General features: G+C 43.6%; 1 protein-coding gene across 1 annotated transcript in view; it reads right to left on the bottom strand.

Moving 5' to 3' along the window:
* Window positions 1–3523: 3523 nt before the first annotated feature.
* SYT4 (synaptotagmin 4) overlaps window positions 3524–26777 on the bottom strand; it is an 88139-nt gene continuing 64885 nt past the window's right edge. The window contains 1 exon segment of the mRNA XM_033958097.1: window positions 3524–3985. Coding sequence (XP_033813988.1) covers window positions 3678–3985 — 308 coding nt within the window. The 3' untranslated portion in view covers window positions 3524–3677.

Raw genomic sequence — 26777 nt, 5'->3', positions numbered from 1 at the left:
TGACTTTTTATCACGCGCTAAACCCCGCGCTAGCCGAAAAACTACCGCCTGCTCAAGAGGAGGCGGTAGCGGCTAGCGCGGCCGGCAGTTTAGCGCGCGCTATTACGGGCGTTAACCCGCTAACGCGGCTTCGTAAAAGGAGCCCTAGGTCTTATTTTAAGCTGCCAATAATTTGGAAACTATGAAGGGGGGGGGGAAAGCATTGCAAATAAAATAGCGTTAGCGCGACGCTTACGAGGGGGTGATGAAAAGTTCTCAGCCCAATCAGGGATCTGAAGCAATGTCAAAACAGAATTTCTTTTCTTCAAATCGCCACTGAACGGAATAAGATCACACTCTTTTTCGGCTACAGTGGCGAAATAATGCTCAGAATTTAGGGAGCTGGTTGTCGGGCTGAGAACGTTCCAGCACCCCTTCATAAATAGCGGTTCTTTGAAGGTACTTAAAATCAGTTTTTAATAAGTGTTTTCCACACCTTTTTTAATGGAATCATTTGTGTCACTGAGGAGGCATCAGCACAGTGGCGTACCTAGCATATGTGACTCCCGGGGCCCATCATTTTTTGACAACCCCCGCCATCTGTACGAAAAACATGATGGAACCCACCCTGTCAGGTCTCAGCCATGGCCCAACAACTCTTCCGGACCCCAGCATTTACCTAGCTGGGGTCCGCTGCCTTCTAACTCCTTCCCAGGACCCTCTTCTGCTCTTCCCGGCCCTCTGAAAGTCTTTGATGTGCTTCCACGCCTCTGGCCTAGTCCCGGCTCCTTCTGCGCGTGCGTGGAAATCCACGCATGTGCCATCAATCCTCCAGCGTCTCCCAGCGACCAGCATTCAGCTGATTGCTGCTGTTAGGGGAACCGGACTGCCGCCTCCATCTTTAGCGCTACCAGGAGCCATCCGAGGGATTGCGACAGAGCCCGTGATTAAACCTCCTGCCTGCCCTGGGATCACAGCAGAGCTACAATCCCTGCCTGCTGGTTCTTCCCCACCTGGAAGTTCCCGGACCATGACCCCAGAGGCCGGGAATACCCCCCTCATGCTTGCCCCTGGGGCGGTACACCCCCATCCCCACCACCCTTGGTACGCCACTGCATCAGCACAGAAAAGGCACAATTTCTGAGTGAAGGATACAAAGTAAGCCAGGAGAGGGGTGAGAAAGGGCAGAGGAAAGAGAGTTTTTTTCCCCAGTGTTTACCCAATAAACACCGTTTGATCTATTTTTTGCATCAGGGGTATTTCCTCAATGTTCATTTTACTAAAAGATAAAATTGGGAGCACTATTTAGAATCGCCATTAAACCCTCTTTTACAAAACCGCAATAGCGATGTTTAGCGTAGGCCGGCGCACCGAATGCTCTGCGCTGCTCCCGACGCTCATAGGAACTCTGTGAGCATCGGGAGCAGGGCAGAACATTCAGCGCGGTTCTGTAAAAAGGGGGTACGTGTGTGTAAATAAATTTTATACTTTACTGTTGTCCTTCGATCTATTGTCAGTGGTCAAATGTGTTTTTGTGGTTATCAAAAGGAACAAGCTATAAAATGGCTGCCAAATTTGTTCTTCAGAGAAAAATGGATCTACTTCCCAAAGAAGGCAATTGGGCATCTTAATGAATAATTTGTTAGCATTATCCACCTTATTAATCTTTCCCTATCCACCAACACTGGAAGGACTTTGAATTTCCTTGAATCCATATAAAGTAAACATTTTTTTTTTTTACAATATATGGATTTGCTGTATTTGTTAATGAAGCCAGCATTGTCTAATATCCATACCTATTAATGATAGAACATAGTGAACATAGATAATAGATAGATAATAGAACCTCATGAACCTAGTGACTCAGTATGGCTGACCTTGAAGTTCCTGACCTTGAAGAACCCTCTTCGTGAGACAGCTTTAACCATACCCAGCGGTGCATGACCTCTTGAATTAAGGGCTCCTTTTACTAAGCTGCCATGGCGTTTTTAGCCCCCGCAGAATGGCCGCGTGCGCTAAACCCCTGCTACGCGGTTAGAACTAACGCCGGCTCAATGCTGGCGTTAGCCTCTGGCGTGCGCTAAAACCGCTATCGCAGCTTAGTAAAAGGGGCCCTAAATCTTCCGGGAAAATAGGTTTTACGTGCGAGATAGTTTATCAATTGTAAATGCCAGAATTTTAGCCTCTGAAAAAAATGAAGCTATACATTCTTTAAAGATCATATACCGTTCACCTCATTGGATAATTCTTTACTTGCCTGTGTCCGAGCCCTTTGATCTATAATAAGATTTGCATGTTTGCATTGTTTTCTTGTACCCTAACCCTTCACATTTTTGTAAACTTCCTATTTCAAGCATAGGACATTATTAGAGCAGTTCACATGTAGAACCAGATGCATGAGATATAAAGCAAGTTATAATAAATTTTGCAAAAGTGTCTTTGGGGTTGGTCGATGTACAATATATATTTTCTCTTAGCTTTAGAAAACTGGTTGAATTTTCATAAGAGAAGGTTTCTGTCACACCATGTAATCCATTTTCTTCTCTAGCAAGAGTCAATGGAGGGTCGTTTTCAAAAGCATTTCAGCACGCAAAGCAGTGCTTTAAACACAGAAACGCTTATAAAACTGACCCCCTCATATGCAAATAAATCTAGGCATATGTAGCCAGTACATATATAAGTTTACATGGACTGAACAAAGGCATTCTTGGGGTTGAAATTGGGGGTGAAGTTCGCATTCATACACACGTATTAGAAAATACGTGACACGAGGAACCAGCGACGGAGACGCGCCCACTGGATGGCAAGAAACAAATACTGTCTTTAGTGTGGAAATCAATGGATGACAACAAAAAGACTCGACGCGATTCGTGTTTCGGCCCCTGAGCGTTTGGCTGTGTATGTGCCGGTGTTTGGATCATTCACAGCAATTCCAGTTGTTAAGGATTTTTTTTTATTTTTTTTCAATTCTGATGCAATATTGGTTTATGACTTCTGACGCAGGCCTCAAGAGCCGAAATACGAATCGCGTCGAGTCTTTTTTTATTGTCATCCATTGATTTCCACACCAAAGACAGTATTTGTTTCTTGCCATCCAGTGGGCGCGTCTCCGTCGCTGGTTCCTTGGGTTGGACTTTGTGGTGGTCTTTCTTCTGTTGTTGCGTTAGGAAATGCGCATACGTGTGCATAAACCAAAATGGGAAATTTGGGCGTGCCAAAGACCATGTAAGGGCATCAATTCCCTGGGGGTAATTCTCAAAACAGAAATATGCAAATACTTTTGTTTTGAAAAGTCAAACTGCACAGGAAAACGTGCACTTATACATTTTAGATGCATGCATAGTTATAAAATTACCCGTTTAACTGTTAGACCTACGTTTGTTGTATTATCAATTTATGATGTCCAATGTTTGTTTTTTCTCATAAAATATTTTCTACTCATATTTAAGCCTTCACTAGTACACAATGTCATGACTATGTAACTGAAAATGAGTCTTAACTGAGAATTCTGTCATTTCTGTTGGCAGGATTTTGTTTCGGTTGGTCAATATCTACAGCTGCCTTCTTTTGTGATAATTCAATCCATTCTGAACTAAAAGGATGTCCTGTTACAAGCCTTTAATTACATGTTGCAGAGAAAGAAAATTGCTCCTTGCCTAGGGAAACATTTGTTCAGTTCCAAACTCTTTGCTACGACGCTAACCATCACACAGCATGTGCCACTTCGCAATCTGTCTTCTAGGATGTTCGCAAATTTCCTTCCAGTGCTCTCCACCTGTTCCTTCTGCCGAAGCTCCCAGGACTAACCGACCAACGATCTCATTCCTGGACCCTCTGTCTGAATCCAAAACCAAAAATTCAACGCTGATGTCTTCTAGACCCTCACAAGGAATGTCAAAGACAAACAATTCATTGAACACCGCGTTAGGGGTGCACTTCTTCACGTGGGTCTTCTTTTTTGAGATTCTCTTCTTGGCATGGTAGAGGTTCACCTTGACATAAGGATCTGCAACGATAAACACCATCCCATTTGTTAATCATCACCAATGATATTGCAAAGAAACAAACCCCAACAAAGATCCATCAAAACCCCCAAAATCCAGCAGATACAATGGAACTTCTCTTCTCTTCAAAATCACAGGTCTTTGGAACAACCTCACTATCCCGCTGCGGAACCTGGGCTCCCTTCAATTATTCCGCAAACAACTGAAAACCTGGCTTTTCTCTAATATATAATACTTTTTTCCCCCTTCTCTTCCCTCTATTTATATATGCTCATGTAAATCCTTCCCCCCTCCCTCTTATTATATTTCTTAGCTTGTAAACCGTGCCGAGCTCCACCTCCGTGGAGATGATGCGGTATATAAACTTAAGGCTTAGATTAGATTAGATTAGATTAGAGAACTACATTCTGCTTTGCTCTATCGCTGCTTCAGCCCTGAGATAACTATTTCATGAGCTCCTATTCCTTGGCATTTTACTTGCATCAATTTTTTTTTTTTTTTTTTTAATGTTTGATCCAGTCAAAGAAGTTTTCTGTTCCAATGATGAATCACTGAGTATCACAGGTTATTTGCAATGGGCATATTACGATTAAAGTGTTTGTTAGGTGATAAGTCACTAGACTAGAATGAAAAGCTTGGGATCATTCTTCAAGATATGATATTTGACAACAATAAAACAGTCATTGTAATGGTGTAAGGTCAAAAAAGAATTACCATGAGCTTCATCAGCTATTTTCACCCTTCCATTCAATGAAATATGAAAGATTGATTCCCCCCCCCCCCACCACCAGAACGCAAGGCACACGCAGCTAGTTATCAATATCCTGATTAGCCTATAAATCCCAACGATGAAAGGAGACATCAGTCCTTGGAGAGAACATCCTTCATGTTATGGGCCATAGTTAAGGACTGGGGAAAATATTTACAGTATTTTTTTTTGTGTGTAGCTTTAAACATTCACAATATTTTGGCACTCTTTTACAACGGCGCGCTAAGCGTTTTAGCCCGTGTTTAGCGCGTGCTCAATCAACACATGCGCTAACCGCTAATGTGTCCATAAGATAACATGCACGCGTTAGCATTTAGCGCAATTAGCAGGCGTAAAAAGCATAACGCACCTTAGTAAAAGAGGGGGTTTATTTTAGCATCTTATTTATCCCAGATTTTATAGCCTGAAAAGATGTCATTTGAAAGATGCGAAATCCAAACATACTCATTATTTTTGTACAACTTCGATATACAGTACCCTCTCCGAATCTGCAGTTTCAGTACCCGTGGATTCGGTTAGTCGCGGGGTTTTTTAAATTATTTTTACAAACGCAGCATCCTGGACATTCTCCAGACCTTGCCTGGTGGTCTAGCGGTGACGCGGGGCTGGTCGATCGTCCTACTCTCCTGCCCCGTGCAGAGCCATCATCAAAATGGCTGCCACGAGTTCCTGCTGTAGTCTCGAGACTACGACGGGAACTCGCGGCAGCCATTTTGATGACAGCTCTGCATGGGGCAGGAGCGTAGGACGATCGATCCTGCCCCGCGTTGCTGCTAGTCCACCAGGTAAGGTCTGGGGAGGGTCCGGAAAGCGGGGGTGGGTCAGAGTTGGCCCTGAAAGTTATCCGCGATATTTCAATATTCGCGGGCTGGCTCTGCCCCTAACCGCTGAGAATATTGAGGGTCTGCTGTATTAGCCTATGACTTATCTATTGTAAAGACTCATGTCATATTACATTACATTATGATTTATATTCTGCCATTACCCCAAAGAGTTCATAGCGGATCAGAAAGAAAAACAGACTAGGAACAAAATCCAGTTAAACAATCATAATATGAACAATCTCTCTACAACAAATCACCTAAAAAGTTATTTAATAGATATGTTTTTAATAATCTTCTATCTGTATTCCAAACTGTAGTTGCCTGATAGAAAAAAAGACGTAAACCAGTGAATAAACTGGTTTATCTGTTTAGAACTTGCAAATTTCTACCCCCCACCACTGGCCCCCTTTTATGAAGTTGTGTAGTGGTATTAACTCTGACACTTTTTTGTTGGGGGAGGGGGGCCCGCAAGCTCTGCCCCAGACCCCACCCCTATAATAGTAATACCATTTTTTCCATTCATTTTTCTTACATACACACAATATAATCTTATTAACAATGCATAATGGTTAACCAAAAAATTAAACTATGCAAAGCACACTGTATGTTTCTCAACATTCATTCCTACTAGAACACCTGGCCTTGGTCACATATGCATAACACAGATAACACCTTTGCAAATACAGGACCACAAACTAAAAGTACTAATATATACAAACAAAGCCCTAAGATGCAAGACTCTGCTTGCAGTACAACCCCCAGAGAAATAGAAACAAATGCATTTCTTCCTGAACAGTGCAAAATATAGGCAGCAGATGTAATTTTACAAAACTGACACAATTCAATCACTAAATTAAAAATAAAATAATTTCCCCTACCTTTGTTGCTTGGTGATTTTTGTTTTCAAACCATCTTTCCCAGTCACTGGCTGCACGTCCTTCTGCCTGTGCTCTTAATTGTGTATCCAAAGCCACCTTATCCATTTGCAGTTTTTCTCTCCTTCACTTTCAGCCATACATCCATCTTTAGCATTAACTTTTAACATTCAACTTTCTGCCATTTTTCTGCTTTCTTCTCAAAATCTACTTTTTCATGCCTTCCCTTCCCTTCTCATCTATCCATGTGTACCATCTCCTCCCTCTTTCTTCTCCCCTATTCCCATCTATCCATAAGGAGCATTTCTTCTTATCTCTTCCCTGTCGCACCCATTACTGTGTACCATCTCCTCCCTCTATCTCCCCTTACCCTACATCCCTATGCACCATCTCATCCCTCTCTCATGGTCAGACATCTCTGTCTTCCCCCTTCCCCTCTCATATGGTCTAGCATCTTTCTCCTCTCCTTCCCATAGCCTGGAATCTCTCTTTTCTCCCATGGTCTGGAATCTCTCCTTTCCTCCCTCTTCTCGAGGTCTAACATCTCTTTCCTCTCCTTTATGCAGTCTAGTATCTCTCTCTCCCCTCCTTCCCTTCCATTCTGTGGTCGGACATCTCTCCACCACTATCATGTCCAACAATTCTCCCTCTTTCTTCCTTTCCCCATAGACATCATATCTCTATCCCTCTCATGCCACACACCTATGTCCAACAATTCTCCATTCATTTTCCCTCCCCCACATGCATCATTTCTTTCTCTCCCTTCCCGCTACTCCACCTGTGCAGCATCTCTCTTTTCCTCCTTTCCTAACCCCCCAGCCCGTGCATTTGTCCTTCCCAACCCTCTCCCAGTACGTGCAGTATCTGTCTTTCCCAACCTCCTGAGTATTGGTCCTCTCTGCCTTCCTAACTCCCAACTCCCTCTCCCTTCACCCAGCTTCTCCCTGCCAGGCTCTGCACCTAGCCCCCTTCCCTCCCTCCCTCATCAGACTCTGCACCCAGCCCCTCCCCTCCCCTTACAGACTCTGCAACCAGCCCCCTTCCTTTCCTCCCCTGTCAGACTTTGCATCCAGACACCCCCCCTGCCAGACTCTGCTGTCCCCCGTCAAACCCTGCCCCCAGTCTCCCTCCCTCGCTTGCTCTGCACCCTGCCTCGTCATCCTACCTCCTCTGACTTAGTGGTCCAGACGTGCAGTAGGCAGGAGCAAACTTTCCATGTTCCTGCTTTGCTGCTAACCTGGTCGGTAATGGCTGGTTTATTCTGCCGCTGAGTGACAATGAGTGAGAGAGCGCTTTGGCGCTCCTGCTCCTACTCGGCGCTCAGCGGCTTCTTTGACTGGCTCCCGTGAATTCTTACGAATCACAAGAATTCACAGGAGCCAGTCAAAGAAGCTGCTGAGCGCCGAGCAGGAGCACCAAAGCGCGGCCCCGCTCATTGCTGCTCAGTGGCAGAAGAAACCAACTGTGGGGTCGCTATTGAGGTATGATAGAGGATAGTTTCTCGAGGGTGGAAGGGATCATGATTGGGCAGACTAGATGGGCCATTGGCCCTTTTCTGCCGTCATATTCTATGTTTCTATGTTTCTATGACCGGGTTAGCAGCAGAGCAGGAGCATGGAAAGCTCACTGCTGCCTGCTGCACCTCTGGACCACCAGGGATAAAAGTGGCAATTTAAAAGTGGCAATTTTGGGGGAGGCCACGGCCCCTGTGTCCCCCCCCCCCATTTCAACGCCCACGGTCAGAGCTAATACAGCTGTGGCCAGCGATAATAAAAGCCTATTGTAGTTTCGTAAAAGGGAGCCTTAACATTAAACAAATTTTGAGACCGATGACCTGTTTTCCCTGATTTGTAAAGAGATTGAATCCAATAAATACAAAGGAGACAATCCATATACAATTTTAAGAACCGTTATACAGGTTTTATAATGAATTTGGGCAGTAACAGAAAGCCAGTGCAGTATTTTCATATAAGGGGTAATCCTGTCAAATTTAGATAAAGAAAAATATCGACCTTACTGCAACATTTTGAATGGGCTGAAGTATTTTTTAAAAATATTTATAACAACTTAACCCCCTCCCCCTTTTATGAAGCCACATTTGTGGGGTTTTTTATTGCCGAACATGGTGGTAGAAGCTCTGACGCGCATAGAATTCTGAGCGTCGGAACTTTTACCGCCATGGCCGGCGATAAAAATACGCTAACGCGGCTTCATAAAAGGCAGGGTAAGAACACTATAAAATTACAGTCGTTGATCTGGGACAGTATAACAGCCTGCACCACAAGAATAAAGGTGGATTCCTCAATATATTTATGGATTTATGCCCTCAGTCTTAATATATCAAAACCCTTTTTAGTGACCAATTGAACTTAGGCCCTCTTTTACAAAGGTGCGCTAAGTGTTTTAGTGCAGATTTAGCGTGCGCTACATCAACCCGTGCGCTAACCGCTAATGCGCACATAGGATAACATGCATGCAGTAGCGTTTAGCGTGATAATATTTAGCGTGCGCTAAAAAGCTTAGCGCACCTATGTAAAAAAGGGGGGTTGGTGTTCCACGGAAAGAAGATTATCCAGCTGAGCTCCCAAGACTCTCGCTTGCATATCAACATTATAATTTCTGTTATCAAAACTTGATAGCAGAGTATTCCTAACATTCTCATGTGGGCCCAACCCTAAAAATTTGGTCTTATCTCTATTGATATTTAATTTATGTGTCATCCTGCCGATCTGATCATCCAAGCTGCTAAATCGTCCATCTTTATACCACATTTTCATCCAACTTTTCGCCAAGTCAAAAATGCCTAGAACAAGCCCTGTTGGATGTGGGAAGGGTCTGCAAAGTGATGGACTGAACACCCAGACATGGCACCTCTGACATTACAGTAAGATCAATGGAGGAATAAGTCTCAAGCATGAAAAGAGCAGAACATACAGTTCAGCTTCTAGAAAATCACTGGCTTAAAAAAACCTCCAGAATGCTGTGGGAAAATGAGGGTCATGCAACCGAGTGACACACTAACAAACCGCTTCCTATGGGGAACCTGCATTTCATGGCATAAAACCACTTCTTCAGTGCAACTGGGCGCAGGAAGAATCAACACAGCACACCTGTGTCCCATTGCCATGAAACGCAGGTTCCCCATAGGAAGGGGTTTGTTAGTGTGCTCACTCGGTTGCATGACCCTCATTTTCCCAAAGCATTCTGGAGTTTTTTAAGACGGTGATGTTCTAGAAACCGAGCTGCTCTCTTCACGCCTGAGGGCTTTTTCCTCCGCTGAAGTTAAATTGTTTGCTGTTGTAGCTAAGCAGTGGAGTTGTATAGCTTGAATTTTTGTTCCTCCATTCCTTGTGTTTTTGAATTACAGTAAGATCAGCATCTCCGCCATTTTTCGAAACAGGGTCATTACAGAAGGGCAATCGCATTCAAAACACCAGGAACATGACAAGCTGAAAAGTGTGAAAGTGTCACGATTAAATTCAAAGAGTACAAGACTACCACGAAGCAGCTCCACCAGAAAGGGCAATGCGATGATTGCTTGTTAATTGCCTGAACCACTGTTGCAATATCAGAATGCAGAATGACTTTCTGATGCAACAAAATGACACTGGATTTAATTTATTTTCTCTTTTTTCTCTATTTATAGATGGGGACAAGCCTCAGAATATTGAGTATTAGATTTTTCACCCATTCAGGTTCTTTCAAAGAGAAAGACATTTCTTTCTCTTACTCACATTCACATCACTGGCTTGAGCCCATCCTCACTACCTTTTTTTCCTAACATTAAGTATAAATTTTATTTCTTCAATAATTTTCTTTTTTAAATAAAAAAATCTGTATTGATTTTCACACTTTGATAGCGCAATACATTTGATTAATCATGAATACTACATGAAACGCACTATTAACTATACAATTGATACATTAAACAATCACTTTCTCCCATCCTCAACTTAATTACTAATACAATAATACATATAATGTACTTGCAAAATTATAATTAAATAATTTAACTCTTCAAAGTATATTTCCCTCCCTGGATGTGTAAAGAAATCTAATGAAAAGGGAAGAAACATGATTCTTACTATAATGCAACAAAAGTAGTAAATGGACTCCATACATCATTAAAGGACTTACTAGTTCCCAAATTTTCCGCCATCATTCTTTCAAACGTATACGTGGTACACACATTTACCCACCAAAAAGTATAATTAATCCTGTCATGGTTCTTCCAATTATGTGTGATCAGTTGACCACCTATTCCTGTCATGATCAGGAAAAGGCGACTTTTATACTTGTCTAAAGTAGGCTTAACATGAAGTAACGTACCACAAATTACTGCCTCATAGGATAAGGGGATAGATGACCCAAGAATGAGATTTATTTGTCCCCAAATTGACTTCCAGAAACTAAGTATCAGTGGACAAAAATATAATAGATGATCCAAAGTCCCTATATTAATATGACAATGCCAGCATCTATTAGATTTAGAATTATCGGGGGTCCAAAAAATCCTATGTAATAAAAATAACCATGTTTGTCTCATAGATGCTGACGCTGCACATTTCAACCTCCAAATCCAGATTCGTGGCCAACGAGACACAGAAATATACTGTTTTATCTCGATGCTCCAAATATCTCAAATACTATTTTTTGGCTTCTTATTTAAAAATTCAGAAATCAAATTGTACCACTGGGCCCTACTGATGCCCTACTAGATTTGTCTGGTAGCAAAGGATCTGCAAGCTGTAATAAGTTTTTAAGTTTTTCCATTCAGGGAACCCACTCGGAATAGCCTACTTCAAATGCAACCACCTATACTATTGGGACTTAAAAATACCAAATGATTGTTGCAGCCGTGAAAAATCAAGCAGTTTCTCATTAGATATAATAATAATAATAACAGCTTATATATCACAATACCATGAAGTTCTATGCAGTTTACAAAGATTAAGCAAAGGTACAAATTGATTGACTTTAAGAGGGGAGGAAGAAAGAGGGTTAATAGGACAGGAAATCCATTTTTGAGGAGAGAGTGATCAATAGAACAAGTTAATCGCTATAGAGGGTAGAGAGAAGAGAGGATCAGTTGTCTAGATACTTTAGGAACAGGTGTGTTTTCAGACGTTTCCTAAATTCCTCATAAGTCCGTGTAATGCTTTGAAGCAGGCAAATAAAACCATGAAAATTCAATGAAAAAAGTACAATGATAAAAAATACAGTGATAAAAATCTGACCGGACCCTACACGCTCCGTGTTTCGGCGAACACGCCTTCCTCAGGGGTCCAATGGTTTGCAAACTCGCATATAAAGAATTGGACTGAAAACAGTCTATAGTCTTTAAACATGCTTAGCATTTTTTTTTTTTGCTACTTCAACTTGTCTGCGGTGTTCTTTGCTCACATGTTTAAAGACAATAGACTGTTTCAGTCCAATTCTTATATGTGAGGTTGCAAACCATTGGACCCCTGAGGAAGGCGTGTTCGTTGAAACACGGACCGTGTAGGGTCCGGGTGGATTTTTACCACTGTATTTTTTATCATTGTACTTTTTTCATTGAATTTTCATGGTTTTATATGTCAGTGTTTAATAAATTAATCTCCAGAACATCTGTATCCACAGTTTTTGTTTTTGTTTTCATCGGTGGATTGTTTTCACTGTGGATCATTGGGTCTCCCCCATTTTTCTTTGTTGGGCAGACTAGATGAGCCATTTTGGCCTTTATCTGCCATCATGTTACAATCAATAATAATAAAATGTTAAGCGCGCATGCGCGCTCGAAAGTTGTGTTTCCTTGTTCCGTCGCGACGGCACGAGTGCACATGCGCGCTTAACATCACAGTCTCCTTTTTTTCAAGCCGCTGCTAGCGACGCGTCGGAGCTGGACCCCCCCGTTGACCCTCCCACCACTACAAGGCTGACAAACCCGGCAGGAGCAGCAGCGTCACAGGCACACTAAACGCTGCTTCGGGTCTTCTACTGGCCTAATTTCCTCTGCCGCGTCCCTGACGAAAGGAAGTTTTGTCGAAATACTTCTTAATGGTACGAAGCTTCCAAAGCACAGAGATACATTTCTTAAACAATAAATCCGTCTGTTGTTCCAATGTGAGATGTTTATCCAGAGTCACACCCAATATTTTTATGGATTGTTTTATATTATAGTCCAACCCATTCACGTGTATTGTTGTTTCTTCAAACTTATCGTTGGGAGTTGCTAAAAAAAATTTAGTTTTTTCCGCATTTAATTTCAATTTAGAAGCAGTCATCCAAAGTTCAATCTGACTTAAAATAATCGCTAAAAAATTTATGAACTCCGGTGACAGACAAGTTAACGGGATGACTATAGTAATGTCATCTGCATAAATGTAGAATTTGAGCTTTAAACTTTGCAACAAATTGACAGAGGTGAACCCTGTGGGACCCCACAGGAGTTTTCCCAACGATAAGACAAGGTATCTTCTTTAAACACTTGGTACGATCTTTTACCCAGGAAGCCACGAAACCAGTTCAAGACATTACCCGCAACTCCAATGGATTCCAATCCAACAAAACAATCCAACAAAATAGTATGATCTACCAGATCAAAAGCTCTGCTCAGATCTAGAATTAACACACTTGAACCTTGACTAATAATGAATGCAAATAATCAAGCAGAGAGGCCATGATTGTTTCGGTACTAAATCCTGACCGAAAACCAGATTGATTCTCATGCAAAATGCTAAACTTATCCAAGTATGTAACTAATTCAGCATTTACTAAACCTTCCTGTATCTTAGTAGCCAGAGGAATACTGGAAATAGGTCTAAAATTAAATGCAATGCTGGATGATTCTTTAGTGTTTTTTTTAAATTGGTGTAATCACAATTTGACCCTCTTCCTCGGGAAACTTCCATATGGATAATAAGAAATTATTTCACATCAACAATTTGGCCGTAAAGTTGACTGGGGCAACTTTCATAACATTTGGAGGACATTTGAAGAAATAAAATGTATACTTAATGTTAGAAAAAAAAAGGTAGGGAGGACAGGTTCAAGCTAGTGATGTGAATGTGAATAAGAGAAAAGAAATGTCTTTCTCTTTGAAAGAACCCTGAATGGGTGAAAATCTAATACTCGATATTCTGAGGCTTGACCCCCATCTATAAATAGAGAAAAGAAATTATCTCCAGTGTCATTTTGGTTTATTTTGGTGGTTCTATATATTGTATTTAATTGATAGGTAACCATCAAGTTTTTTTCTACTTAAGAAATGGTCATACAGATGTCCTTGCAGAGTAGAGGGGGAAGCCTAGTGGTCAGTGCAGTGGATATAAACCAGGGCACCCAGGACTCAAACTATCTTACCCTGCCACTTCCAAGAAGCCTACACAAATGTGGAACAAGAAAAAAAGACCATAGGATGGCATGGATCCCATTTTTTTAAGGAGCTCCCTACTAGAGAATGACATGGTGGCGGTTTACCCGCGGCGACCGCGTTTAGCCGCGGGTAACCCACCGAAACGGGGAACGAAAACTAGCAGTCGCTGCGGGGACGGGGACAAGGCCATTCACCGCCCAGTGGAGCGGTGAATGGTCTTGTCCCCGCAGTGAGGCATGAAGGATCGCGCGGTCCCCACAACCACCATCCGCCTGCCCAATCGATCCTTAGTTTGTAGGCTTTCTTTTTCGGCAATTCGCACGCTATCAAAGAGCCGTGCATCCGCTGCTGCTCAGTTTCGATCTTCTGCTTTGACGCAACCGGAAACAGGAAGTTGCAGCAGAGCAGAAGATTGAACACTGAGCAGCCGCGCATGCGCGGCTCTTTGGGAAAGCGTGCAGGTCGCCGAAAAAGAAAACCTACAAACTAAGGTGAGGAGAAGGGATAGAGATGGCTAAACACTAGGATCGATTGGGTAGGCGGGGTGGTGGCTGCGGGGACCGTGCGAATCGCTCGTGTTCCCGGCTCAATCTGGAAGGAGGGAGTGAAAAGGGAAAAGGATTCTGGGCCAAGGGATGAAGACCGAAAGAAAAACTCACAGCAGGAAAGAAAGGGAAGGACAGGCAGGTGGAGCCAGATGCTAGAAGCAGGGGGGTGGGAAGAAAGAGGGAAAAAAGCTAGATGGGGTTGAAAAGAAGAGACACACTGGTATGGAAGAGGAAGATAGGGGAAATCTGGACACAGGAAGGTAACAGAAAGAGGGGAAATTATGTGCATGGGGCATAGGGACAGAGACATAAAGGGGACATGCCATGGGGATGGTATATGGACACAGGGGGGGGGGCAATGGCAGATACATAGGGGAGATATTAGAAATGGGAAAAAATAGGAGCACAGAAGCGAGATGGTTTGTGGGATGGGACAGGGACCGAGCTTGCAGGCTCCAGTGGCTTGCACAAATTACATTGTAATGTGCCATGAAAATAAGAGGGAGGAAGGTAGATAGATAGGTCACGTGATAGGAGCTGAAGGGTGGTAGAAAGGAATAGGACAGACATTGAAGGAGGGTGGAGAGGAACAGACCCTGAAGGGAAATGTGGAAGACAAAGTGGGAAGAAGAAAGATACCAGACTATGAGGGAGCGGAGGGAAGAAGATGGGTGCTAGACCAATTGGAGGGGGGGGGGGGATGAAGGGAGAGGCACAGTAACAGCAAATGGAAGACGCAGAGAGAAGACACACAGTGGATGGAAGGAATTGAATGAGAAGATGTGGAAAGCAGAAACCAGACAACAAAGGTAGAAAAAAAAATTATATTTATTTATTTATTTTTTGCTTTAGGATAAAGTAGTATATTAGTTGTGTTGATAAAAATTTATAAACAAAGCCCTGCCAGCTGAACATCTCTTTCTCTAGTTCAGCAGCAGGAACTTTGATTTATAAGAAAGGAATAAGCTAAATATTACAGTACTAAGGCTTATATGGATGCAGCGGGGACGGTGACGGGGCGGTGAATGGGATTGGAGTGGCGGTGATGGGGCGGTGAAAGGGATGGCGGTGACGGTGACGGGGCGGTGAAGGGAACGGCGGTGACGTGGCGGTGCAGAGGATGGTGGGCCGGGGCCGGGGCGGTGACGGGGACAGATTTTTTCCCCGTGTCATTCTCTACTCCCTACCAACAAACTTCCCAAAACAATCATCACACAGACTGTTCAGGAAATCACTAAAAATCTGGCCGTTCACGACCAAGCGTTTTAATACTATTTGAATAATAAACATAAGAGAAACCTGTTTAAAAATGACCCTTCCCTCAAATCATGAAATGCTTCTACTTTTAGGAAAGATGATTTAAACTGAGTTTAAATTATATAAATTTCAAGACTGACTATAGATCTTCTAGCTCAGTGGTCTTCTCTAATTTTTAATCGAGGGCCGTTTTGGGACCAAAAGGGGTGAAGGAGAGCTGACAAATATGTTCCTACTTTGGGCCATGACACCAATAACGCTTCTCGACATTCATTCCTACCAGAACACCTGGCCTTAATTACACATGCAGATCACAGGTGAACCCTATACAAATACAGGACCACAAATGAAAAGTCCTAATATACACAAACAAAACCCTAAGATGTCAGACTCTGCAAGCAGTACAACACCAGAGAAATAGAAAGAAATGCATTTCTTCCTGAACAGTGCAAAATATAGACAGCAGAAGTAAATTCTCAAAACTGTCATACATCAATCAATTTAAAATAAAATAATTTTCCTACCTTAGTTGCCTGGTGATTTTATTTTTCTAATCATCTTTTCCCAGTCTTCTGTCTGTGCTCTGTCCAGGGGCTTCTTATCCATTTGCTGCTTTCTCTCCTTTTCCACTTTAATATTCAACTTTCTTCAATGTTTCTGCTTCCTTCTCAAATCTATCTACTGTTCAATGTCTCCCTTTTCCATCTATTCATGTGCACCATCTTCTCCTCTCTCTGCCCTCCCCCTCCATCTCTTCCCTATTTCTTTTCCCCTCTTTTCATTTTTTCATAAGCAACATTTTTTTCCTCTCTTCCCTTCCCCACCCATCCTTGTGTAGCACCTTCTCCCTCTCTCTCCTCCTCTGCTCCTTCCCACAATATGATATTACTCCCTCTCTTTGCAGCACCTCCTCCTTCTCTCTCCATTTCTCCTCTCCTTTCCATAATCTGGCATCACTCTCTCCTCTTCTTCCCTCCTCCCCCTTTGATGTCTGGCATCTCTCAGTCCTTTTCTTCTCCCTCTCCTTTACCTCTCTCTCTCCTCCTTCCCTTCCCTGGTCCCACTCAAGTAGTCTGATATCTCTCTCATTCTCTTTCCCCTTCTTGTGGTCTGGTATTTCCTCTTCTTTCCTTCTCTTCTCTTCCCTCCTCCTCCTCCCTATGATGGTCTGGCATCTCTGTCCTCCCCTTCCCTTCCCTCCTCTGAAGTTCTGGCATCTCTTTCTTTTTTTTCCCTCCCCAACCCCATGGACCAGCATCTCTCTAATAACCACTCCCTGTGTTCCCCCTGCATCCCCTTACAATCATCGTTGCCACGGGATCTTGCACTCTTTGGGCCGCCTGCAGCATGAGTGAAGTAAACATGCTGCCTTTGGCAGCCCAGAAGCTTTCCCTCCGCTACTGCTTCCTGCCTATGTGGGGGACAGGAGAGAGTAGCAGAGAGAAAGCTTCTGGGCCATCAAAAGCAGTATGTTCACCTCACTCATGCTGCTGGCAGACCAAAGAGTGAAAGAGCGACTGCAGCAATGGATCCCATGGGGAAGGGGGATGGAACCCCTGACTGTAGCAAGAGCCACTCAAAAGAGCCACCTCCAAGAGCTCCCCATTGACTCAAGGGCCTTGCAATGAAGACCAATATCCTAGATCTATTGTCTGTTTACAAATAACTAAAGTGGCAATGTTATTATAATCTACTTCAAAGTGCAAAGTATAGGAAGAATATAAGTACCGTATATACTTAAATATAAGACCCCATTTTCACTCAAAAAAGGAGGAAAAATGGTTGACTCGAATATAAGTTGGGCAGCTTAATATTCAAGTGCCCTGCCCTGTCAGGTTCTGCACCCAGCCCCCTTTCCTCCATCCTCTGTCAGGCTCTGCACCTAGTCCCCTTCCCTTCATCCCCTGTCAGGCTCTGCACCCAGCCCCCCTCCATCCCTCCCTCCCTCCCCTTCCAGGCTCTGCACCCTGTCCCCCTTCCCTGCCCTATCCATTGTACCTCCTCTGCCAATCTCTAGTGGCCCAGAGGTGCAGCGGGCAGGAGAGAGCTTTCTGTGCTCCTGCTCCGCTGCTAACCCAGTTGGTCGGTGGCTGCCGCGAGTTCTGGTTTCTTCAGCCGCTGAGCACGTTTTGGCGCTGCTGCTCGGTGCTGAGTAGCTTCCTGATTGACTCCCATGAATTCTCAATTTGCGAGAATTTGTGGGAGCCAGTCAGGTTTATATTTGAGTACATACTGTATATACTGTACTAAATTAAATTAAATCTCTCTCCTTTTGTTCCCTACCCCTCTCTCCAGCTATGCCTAGGATTGCTCTCATTTCCTTCTTTACTCCCCCCACACTGTGTCCAGCATCTCTCTTTCCCTACTCATTCCCCCATCCATCATCTCTCTCATTCCGTTCTTCCTCCCCTGCCTCATGGGGTGTTCAGTGAAACTTACCTGCCTTCATCTAGGATAGTGAAACAGCAGTCAAGATCTATAAAAGAAGCTTTGTGGCAGGAATGGGGCCTTCATTATCAATGATGTTCAAGGCCTGCTGGATCCTGTTTCACCAAAACTTCTTGTTTAAGAGGAAACAGAAATCAGGAGGCCGTGAGCATATGAACATGGTCAGGGCCCCAGTCTGACCATGATGCTTCTTCTATAGAGGCTGACAACCATATTGCTTCTCTAGGAGAGTGTAGGGAGGGAGGGATGGAGGGAAGGAAGGAAAAGGAAGCTGAAGACCACAGTGGGGGAAGGGGGAAGGAGAAATGATAGAGGCCAAGTGTTGGTGCGGTCCTCTACATTGTGCCACCCTAGGTGGCTACTTAAGGTCTCCCTAATGGACAGGCCGATGCTGCTCATTACATAACAGATTTGATAAAGGTGGAAATAGTATAGCTGTGAAGAATGCAGCCTTCTTCAGAAATTCAAATGCTGACCCAAAAAGAGTAGATTTATGATTCAGAAAGGTGAGCAAATCTCAACCAGCACACAGCCCTCCAAGCCCCCATCTCATAAATCAAGTTAGTAGGATCTATGCATGACATTATGTAGGCGTAAATACTGATGAGTAAAGATGCAGAGGTGTCTGTTTGTTGTCATTTCAAAATATGAAATCGCATGTACACGTTGAAAGTCTGTTAAAATTGCATCCAAACCACGCCTCCTTTCCCTACACATAGAATCTATATGTTGCATCTTTCTAAAATCACAACATAAACGCATATGTTGTTTCAAAAGTATCCATCTGTTTTTTTTTTAGAAATATGAATGGTACTTAAGATTTCTAAAATTACCTTCTTAATGTGTTGATTAACTTTTATATTGGCTGAAATAGAGTCGAGTTCGAAATGTTCCTCTGGTCCTGGCGAACAACACGATCTCCCGGTACTATCACTGTTACTACGATGACTGCTACTGCGTTTCTATGCATTGACAGGGCAACTCCGGTCCTCGAGGGCCGGAATCCAGTCGGGTTGTCAGGATTTCCCCAACGAATATGCATGAGATCTATTTGCATGCACTGCTTTCAATACACATTTGTTGGGGAAATCTTGAAAACCCGACTGGATTCCGGCTCCTCGAGGACCGGAGTTGCCCACCCCTGGTATAGAGACAACTGTTTACCATAAGGCAGGGGTGTCAAAGACCCTCCTCGAGGGCCGCAATCCAGTCGGGTTTTCAGGATTTCCCAATGAATTTGCATGAGATCTATTAGCATACAATGAAAGTAGTGCATGCACATAGAACATAAGAACATAAGCAGTGCCTCTGCTGGGTCAGACCAGAGGTCCATCATGCCCAGCAGTGCGCTCACGCGGCGGCCCATAAGATCCAGGACCTGTATAGTAATCCTCTATCTATACCCTTCTATCCCCTTTTCCTTCAGAAAATCGTCCACTCCCTTCTTGAACCCTGATACCGTACTCTGTCCTATCACGCCCTCTGGAAGCGTATTCCAGGTGTCCACCACTCGTTGGGTGAAGAAGAACTTCCTAGTGTTGGCTCTGAATCTGTCCCCTTTTTTAATTTTTCCGAATGCCCTCTTATTCTTTTATTTGTCAAAAGTTTGAAGAATCTGTCCCTCTCCACTTTCTCTATGCCCTTCGTGATCTTGTAAGTCTCTATCATGTCCCCTCTAAGTCTCCGCTTCTCCACGCATATTCATTGGGGAAATCCTGAAAACCCGACTGGATTGCGGCCCCTCGAGGAGGGACTTTGACACCACTGCCATAAAGGAAAAAAAAAATGTATTTGCCGGTTTTGATCATTTTATGAAACTAACGCCAAGTGTTATTCGGCTTTGCAGCATACGGAGCTTCACAACAATTGCTACAGTTGAGTTGGTGCGTGAATCATTTCGTAAACACCCTAATGAAATGAATGAATTAAAAGGGCTAGGCATTGAAATTACCTAATCAAAACATTCTGTCTTTTTCAATAGACACTATTATTAAGTTGCATTGCACTGTGAATCATTTAGGATGTGTTTTGACACTACTGTTAACCACTAGTCTTTGTGCCTACCAACACTGCCTCTCTCATTTACTCTCTTTTATGTCGTAGATACACAATTGATATAATAGGACCTTATCACGTCTTTGTTTTAGAAGCCCTATTGGTTGATTGATTTAATTCGTTTTCTGGCCCGTTGTCCCCAAAGACCTCAGAATGGATTACAGATTAAACATACGTGTTATATCGTTAGGTTATAATTTGACATATTTACAGTACAAGGTTATATCTAATAAATAGCTAAGAAGAAAAAAAAAAAAAAAAAAAAAAAATTTAAATTGAATCAGGTTGGGCAGACTGGATGGACCATTTGGGTCTTTATCTGCCGTCATCTACTATGTTACTATGTTACTATGTATATCCTAACGATACAAACTAAGGGTACAGTGCCAACAAATATTGAGTTTCCAGGTTACAATTTGCCATCGTTTTCCTGAACAGCCTGTTTTTTTTTTTTAATTTTCAATACAGGTTTTTATCCTAATATGACACATTGGGATCTAGTGGTTGGAGCTAAAGCCAGGGCAGGATTAACCAATAGGCCAAGTAGAGCCCAAAATGGTCAGGGGGGCCCGTTGAAGGAGGGCATCAACATTGTTTTTCCCAAACGGCGATGGGCCTCTCCAGCATCGATCGGCAACGCAGGCCCACCCCCCCCCCCCCCGATCGGCAACGCGGGCCCCCCCTCCCGATCGGCAATGCAGGCCCCCATCGACGGAAAGTAAGACAAGCAAGCAACGTGGGTAAGAAAAGCAACGGGAACTGTAATTGTACAAGAGGTGCTGCTTGCCCAAAGCTTCCCTCTGACGCAGCTTCCTGTTTCTGCCTGGGCGCATGGTGGGGTGCGGCGGGGCAGGGGGGCCCAGTGTACTTGGGTGCCTAGGGGGCCTCGATGAATTTAAAAAGCCATCAGAAGCCCTGAAAGGAGGCTGCTTCTCCTGTCACGGCTCTAGCGATCCATTCAGTCGGTTAGGGGCACGTTAATGATCATCCCCATTTGCATGCAGGCCTTTTGTGAATTTGTCGGCCTGCATGCAATCAGGCACGGATCAGGGGTTTGTGAATCTAGCCTTAAGTGACTTGCCCAGGATCACAAGGAGCAGCTTGGGTTTGAACCCACAACCTCAAGGTACTGAGGCTGTAGCTTTAACCACTGCTCCAAACTCTCCCTGTGCATAGAAAAAAAAAGACCTTTTGGCCTACGGTTCATGCCATTTTTTGAAGATCAGTACACTCCACTATTGATCTGATTATCCTCAGAAGAAGCCATTGGTGAAATGAGTCTCCATTGGGATGCAATTCAGTTAAGTGTCTCACCCTATGAGCCTTTATTATCAAATGTCTACTTTTTAGGGTTGAGTATATTTATATTCAAACTTACATTGGATGTGGTGTTTTTTTGACCTATGGTTATTTTCAACCCAAATTGAAACAGCCCCGTACAGTCATAATACTGCTCATTATAGCTTCTGCTAGGGTGTCTGAGGTTTTTCCACCTTTTTTTTTTTTTTTTTTTTTAAAGTGTCATGATATGATACATGTGTTTTCGATGTGACAATCTTTTCCATGTTTGGATTTATAATTTGAAAAAACAGGCTATTTTTTTAAAAGAGACTCTCTTCCTGCATAATAAGGGTCTGATTCTGCAGAAGTCACCAAAGGTTAGGCAGCGGTGGCAACCTTAATGCCACCTCACTTCATTGGTTTATTTGGGTTTAAGTGGCATGATAATTGGTCACGCCATTAAAACTCAATTAAATCCTCATTACAAAAATAAGTAGCCGCTGGTATGTGGCCTCCAGGACCGGCGTTTAGGTCCCTGGTGGCTAGTGGTGCATAGTCATGCCAAAGCCTAGAAGTGGGAGTGTTTAGGGGCAGTGCCAGACTTTGGCATTAATATGCACCACTGGCCTCGATTCAGGCGCCGGAAATGTTGGCCTGTAATACCTTAGCCCACATTTCCTGCACCTTGGATCCTTGGGAGCTGCAATTCTCTAAGTGGCACCTGTCAGTGATTGACACATGGCAGCAGTGGCGTAGTAATGGGGTGTGGGGGGAGGGACAGTCCGCCCTGGGCGCGGTCTTCCTAAAGGCATGGCACCCGTCCTCCTCTCCGCCCCCTGCTCCTCTGCTTGCCGGGCAGGCGCACCCCTTGGCTTTCCCCGTACCTCTTTATACTTCCCTTGCACGAGGTTGCTGCCCGCGTAAGCATCGGCGCTCTCTCAGACATCACCTCCGGGACCCACGCCTAGGAAGTGACGTCAAAGGGTAAGCTGACACCGACGTGGGCATGCTGCTCACGCTGGAGAAGTTAAAAAGCTATGGGGAAAGGGAAGAGGGCACAGGTGTGGCAGTGAGGTGGGAGGGGAAGTGGAGGGGGCGCCACTGCCCCGGGCACCACGCACCCTTACTATACCACTGTGTGTACGCATGCTTGAGTTTACTGATGCTTCAAGTTTATTTAAAAAATTGCTATACTGCTCAGCAGAAAGGTCTGAGCGATTTATAATAAAATTAATTTAAAAAAAAATTATTTATTTATTTAGTTTGAAACAATATACAAGTATCACAACTTGAGCAAGAAAAACGGAGGAAAACAGTTAACAAGTAACAGTCTCAGAATTAACTAAGCATTAAAGAAACAAATTATTTCTTTCTTAGACCTCAATAAAATTAAATTAAAAAAAAAACAAAAACAAGTGGATACATAAGGAATGAATGGGAGAAATACAATATTTAAATAGAAAAGACAACAAAGGAAAAGCTTAAAATTAGCCTATTGTCATCTATGAAAATTATATTTCTCCACTATTAGATCCATCCTTAAATCGGAAAGTTTTAAGATTAGCCTTAAAACTTGGATATGGAAGTTTCTTGGCGTAGATAAGAGGGCACGGCGTTCCATAAGGTAGGGGCCGTTACCGAGGAAATAGATTTGCAAATGGTATCATATACGATGTGACGTAGCGAAGGGATGGACAGGAGATTTTGATCGTTAGAGTGTGATGTTCTCGAAGCATTATTATACGGAAGTAGTAACCTATCTACTATATAAAAGCTGGTGAACGTTCTTGTCTAGATTTAAATGTGAGCATTAAAATTTGATATGTCAAACGGTGAGTAATGGGTAGCCAGTGAGCGTCCGAGAGAAGAGGCGTAACAAGGTCAAATTTTTGAGCCTTATATAGAAGTTTCACAGTGGTGTTTTGTATCACTTGTAGGCGTCATCTCTTTTTTGACAAATAGCCTGGTACAAAGAGTTACAGTAATCAAGATGTGTAATGACAAGCGAATGAATTAAGATGTTAAGTGATGCAGTATCTAAGAGAGCTGAAATGTGTATCCTCGCTTGTATTTTATTTGATAGGCTCTATGACTGGCAGATCTTATTATGCATTACTACTGGAATTACACCCATTGATATTGACCTAGATATGTCAATTCTGGTTTCTACATTCTTTCTAAAATTTGCCTCTACATTTTTGTTAACCGCTTTGATCCTATTTGGCAAGTTAAGAATTTTAATAAGCATAAACATATTGCATATTTCCATTATTTAAAACATTCACTATGGCCTCCTTTTACGAGACAAAATGACCCGCACTGCTCCCAATGCTCATTGAGTTCCTATGAGCGTCGGGGGCAGCGCTGGCCATTCAGCGCAGCTCCCCGTGCTAGAAACTGCTATCGCAGTTTCGTAAAAGAGGGCTATCATTAGTATAGGGCAGGGGTAGGGAACTCCGGTCCTCGAGAGCCGTATTCCAGTCGGGTTTTCAAGATTTCTCCAATGAATATGCATTGAAAGCAGTGCATGCAAATAGATCTCATACATATTCATTGGGGAAATCCTGAAAACCCGACTGGAATACGGCTCTCGAGGAACGGAGTTCCCTACCCCTGGTATAGGTTAACGTGCGTTGAGACAATTCTCTTCGCTGACCAGCGTTTCCTATGGGAACTACTTTTGGCGCTTTTTTGAGAATTACTTGTTTTATGGTTTCTATTTCCATTTGGTTCTACTTCCACCTGGAACGTTTCAACAGCTAGGACCCCTGAGAAAGGAGTGTTTCTTTGAAACACGGACCACATCGGGTGCCGGTGTTTTTAAGAAAGAACCTACAAAGGGACCTAACGAGACTGGAAGAGTGGGCAAAAAAGTGGCAAATAAGTTTTAACATAGAGAAATGCAAGGTCATGCATGTAAGGAAAAAGAACCCAATGTTCAGCTACAAAATGGGGGGATCATTGCTAGGGGTGAGCAACCTTGAAAGAGACCTGGGGGTGATGGTGGACACAACATTGAAAGCATCGGTACAGTGTGCGATAGCCTCAAAGAAAGCGAACAGAATGTTGGGTATCATTAAAAAGGGTATCACAACCAGGACGAAGGAAGTCATCATGCCGCTGTATCGTGCAATGGTGCGCCCGCACCTGGAGTACTGTGTCCAGTACTGGTCGCTGTACCTCAAGAAGGACATGGCAGTACTTGAGGGGGTCCAGAGAAGAGCGACTAAACTGATAAAAGGTATGGAAAACTTTTCATATGCTGACAGGTTGAAAATGATAGGGCTGTTCTCCCTAGAGAAGAGGAGACTTAGAGGAGACATGATAGAAACCTTCAAAATCCTGAAGGGCATAGAGAAGGTAGACAGGGACAGATTCTTCAGACTGTGGGGAACCACAAGTATTAGGGGTCACTCGGAGAAATTGAAAGGGGACAGGTTTAGAACAAATGCTAGGAAGTTCTTTTTTACCCAGAGGGTGGTAGACACATGGAACGTGCTTCCGGAGGTTGTGATAGGCCAGAGCACAGTGCAGGGGTTCAAGGAAGGTTTAGATAGGTTCCTAAAGGAAAAGGGGATTGAGGGGTACAGATAGAAGCAGAGGTAGGTTATAGAAATGGTCAGGAACCACTTCACAGGTCATAGACCTGATGGGCCGCCGCAGGAGCGGACCGCTGGGCGCGATGGACCTCTGGTCTGACCCAGTGGAGGCAACTTCTTATGTTCTTAACCATTATTTGGAAAACAACATTTGTTGACTTTTAATAAAAATCCTGACTTCAGTACATCATCTCTGTGGTTCCCTTTTTGTTTTAGATGCTTAACTTTCACTGCAGAACTGTTGGATTCATTTTTTTGTTTTTAAGATAAATTATGTACCATAGGTCTTGTTATATATAGAAACATAGAAACATAGAAGATGACGGCAGAAAAGGGCTACAGCCCATCAAGTCTGCCCACTCTGCTTATCAACCCCCTGTCTATGCCCTAATGACCCAATTTCCTTATCTTGACCCTCGTAGGGATCCCACATGGGTATCCCGAGTCTGGCACGCTGTCTGCCTCGATCACCTGCACTGGAAGCTTGTTCCAATGATCAACCACTCTCTCTGTGAAGAAATACTTTCTGGTGTCGCCATGAAATTTTCCGCCCCTGAGTTTGAGTGGGTGCCCTCTTGTGGCCGAGGGTCCCTTGAGAAAGAAAATATCATCTTCCACTTCGACACTTCCCGTGAGGTACTTAAATGTTTCGATCATTTCTCCCCTCTCCCTACGTTCCTCGAGAGTGTAGAGCTGCAATTTGTTCAGTCTCTCTTCGTACGAGGGACCCTTGAGCCCCGAGATCATCCTGGTGGCCGTCCGCTGAACCGATTCAATTCTGCGCACATCTTTACTGTAATGTGGCCTCCAGAATTGCACACAATACTCCAGATGAGGTCTCACCATGGCCCTGTACAACGGCATTATGACTTCAGGCATTCGGCTGACGAAACTTCTATTGATACAACCCAATATCTGCCTTGCCTTAGATGAAGCCTTCTCCACTTGATTGGCAGTTTTCATGTCTGCACTGATGATTACTCCTAAATCTCGTTCTGCTGAAGTCCTAGTTAAAGTTTCTCCGTTCAAGAAGTACGTTCTGCATGGATTTCCGCTTCCGAGGTGCATGACCTTACATTTCTTAGCATTGAAGCCTAGCTGCCAGGTTGAGGACCAACTTTCCAATGTAAGCAGGTCCTGCACCATATAATTCTGTAAACTGCATTCACTTACTATATTACATAGTTTGGCGTCATCGGCGAATAGTGTTATTTTACCTTGAAGCCCTTGAGTCAGATCCCCTATGAATATGTTGAAAAGGAGTGGACCCAGGACCGAGCCCTGCGGCACTCCACTGGTCACCTCCGATGTTTTAGAGAGGGTACCATTAACCACCACCCTCTGAAGTCTGCCACTCAGCCAATCATTGACCCATGCAGTTAGTGTCTCTCCTAACCCCATCGATTCCATCTTGCTTAGCAGCCTGCGGTGTGGGACACTGTCAAAAGCTTTACTGAAGTCCAGGTACATGACGTCCAAAGACTCTCCCAAGTCCAACTTTCTTGTTACCCAGTCAAAGAAGCTGATGAGATTGGATTGGCAGGACCTACCCTTGGTGAATCCATGCTGACTGGGATCCCGAAGATTCCCTTCATTCAAGATCGTGTCCAATTTGCTTTTAATTAGTGTTTCCATGAGTTTGCACACTATTGATGTGAGACTCACCGGTCTATAATTCGCAGCCTCTGCCCTGCAACCCTTTTTATGCAGAGGAATGACATTAGCTAATTTCCAGTCCAGGGGAACTTTCCCCTTACTTAGGGAGAGATTGAATAGCTCAG

The sequence above is a fragment of the Geotrypetes seraphini genome, chromosome 1 (assembly GCF_902459505.1).
Source record: "Geotrypetes seraphini chromosome 1, aGeoSer1.1, whole genome shotgun sequence".
Taxonomy (NCBI): Eukaryota; Metazoa; Chordata; class Amphibia; order Gymnophiona; family Dermophiidae; genus Geotrypetes; species Geotrypetes seraphini.
Note: the sequence above shows the minus strand (reverse complement) of the source record. Positions and strands in the feature narration are given on the sequence as shown.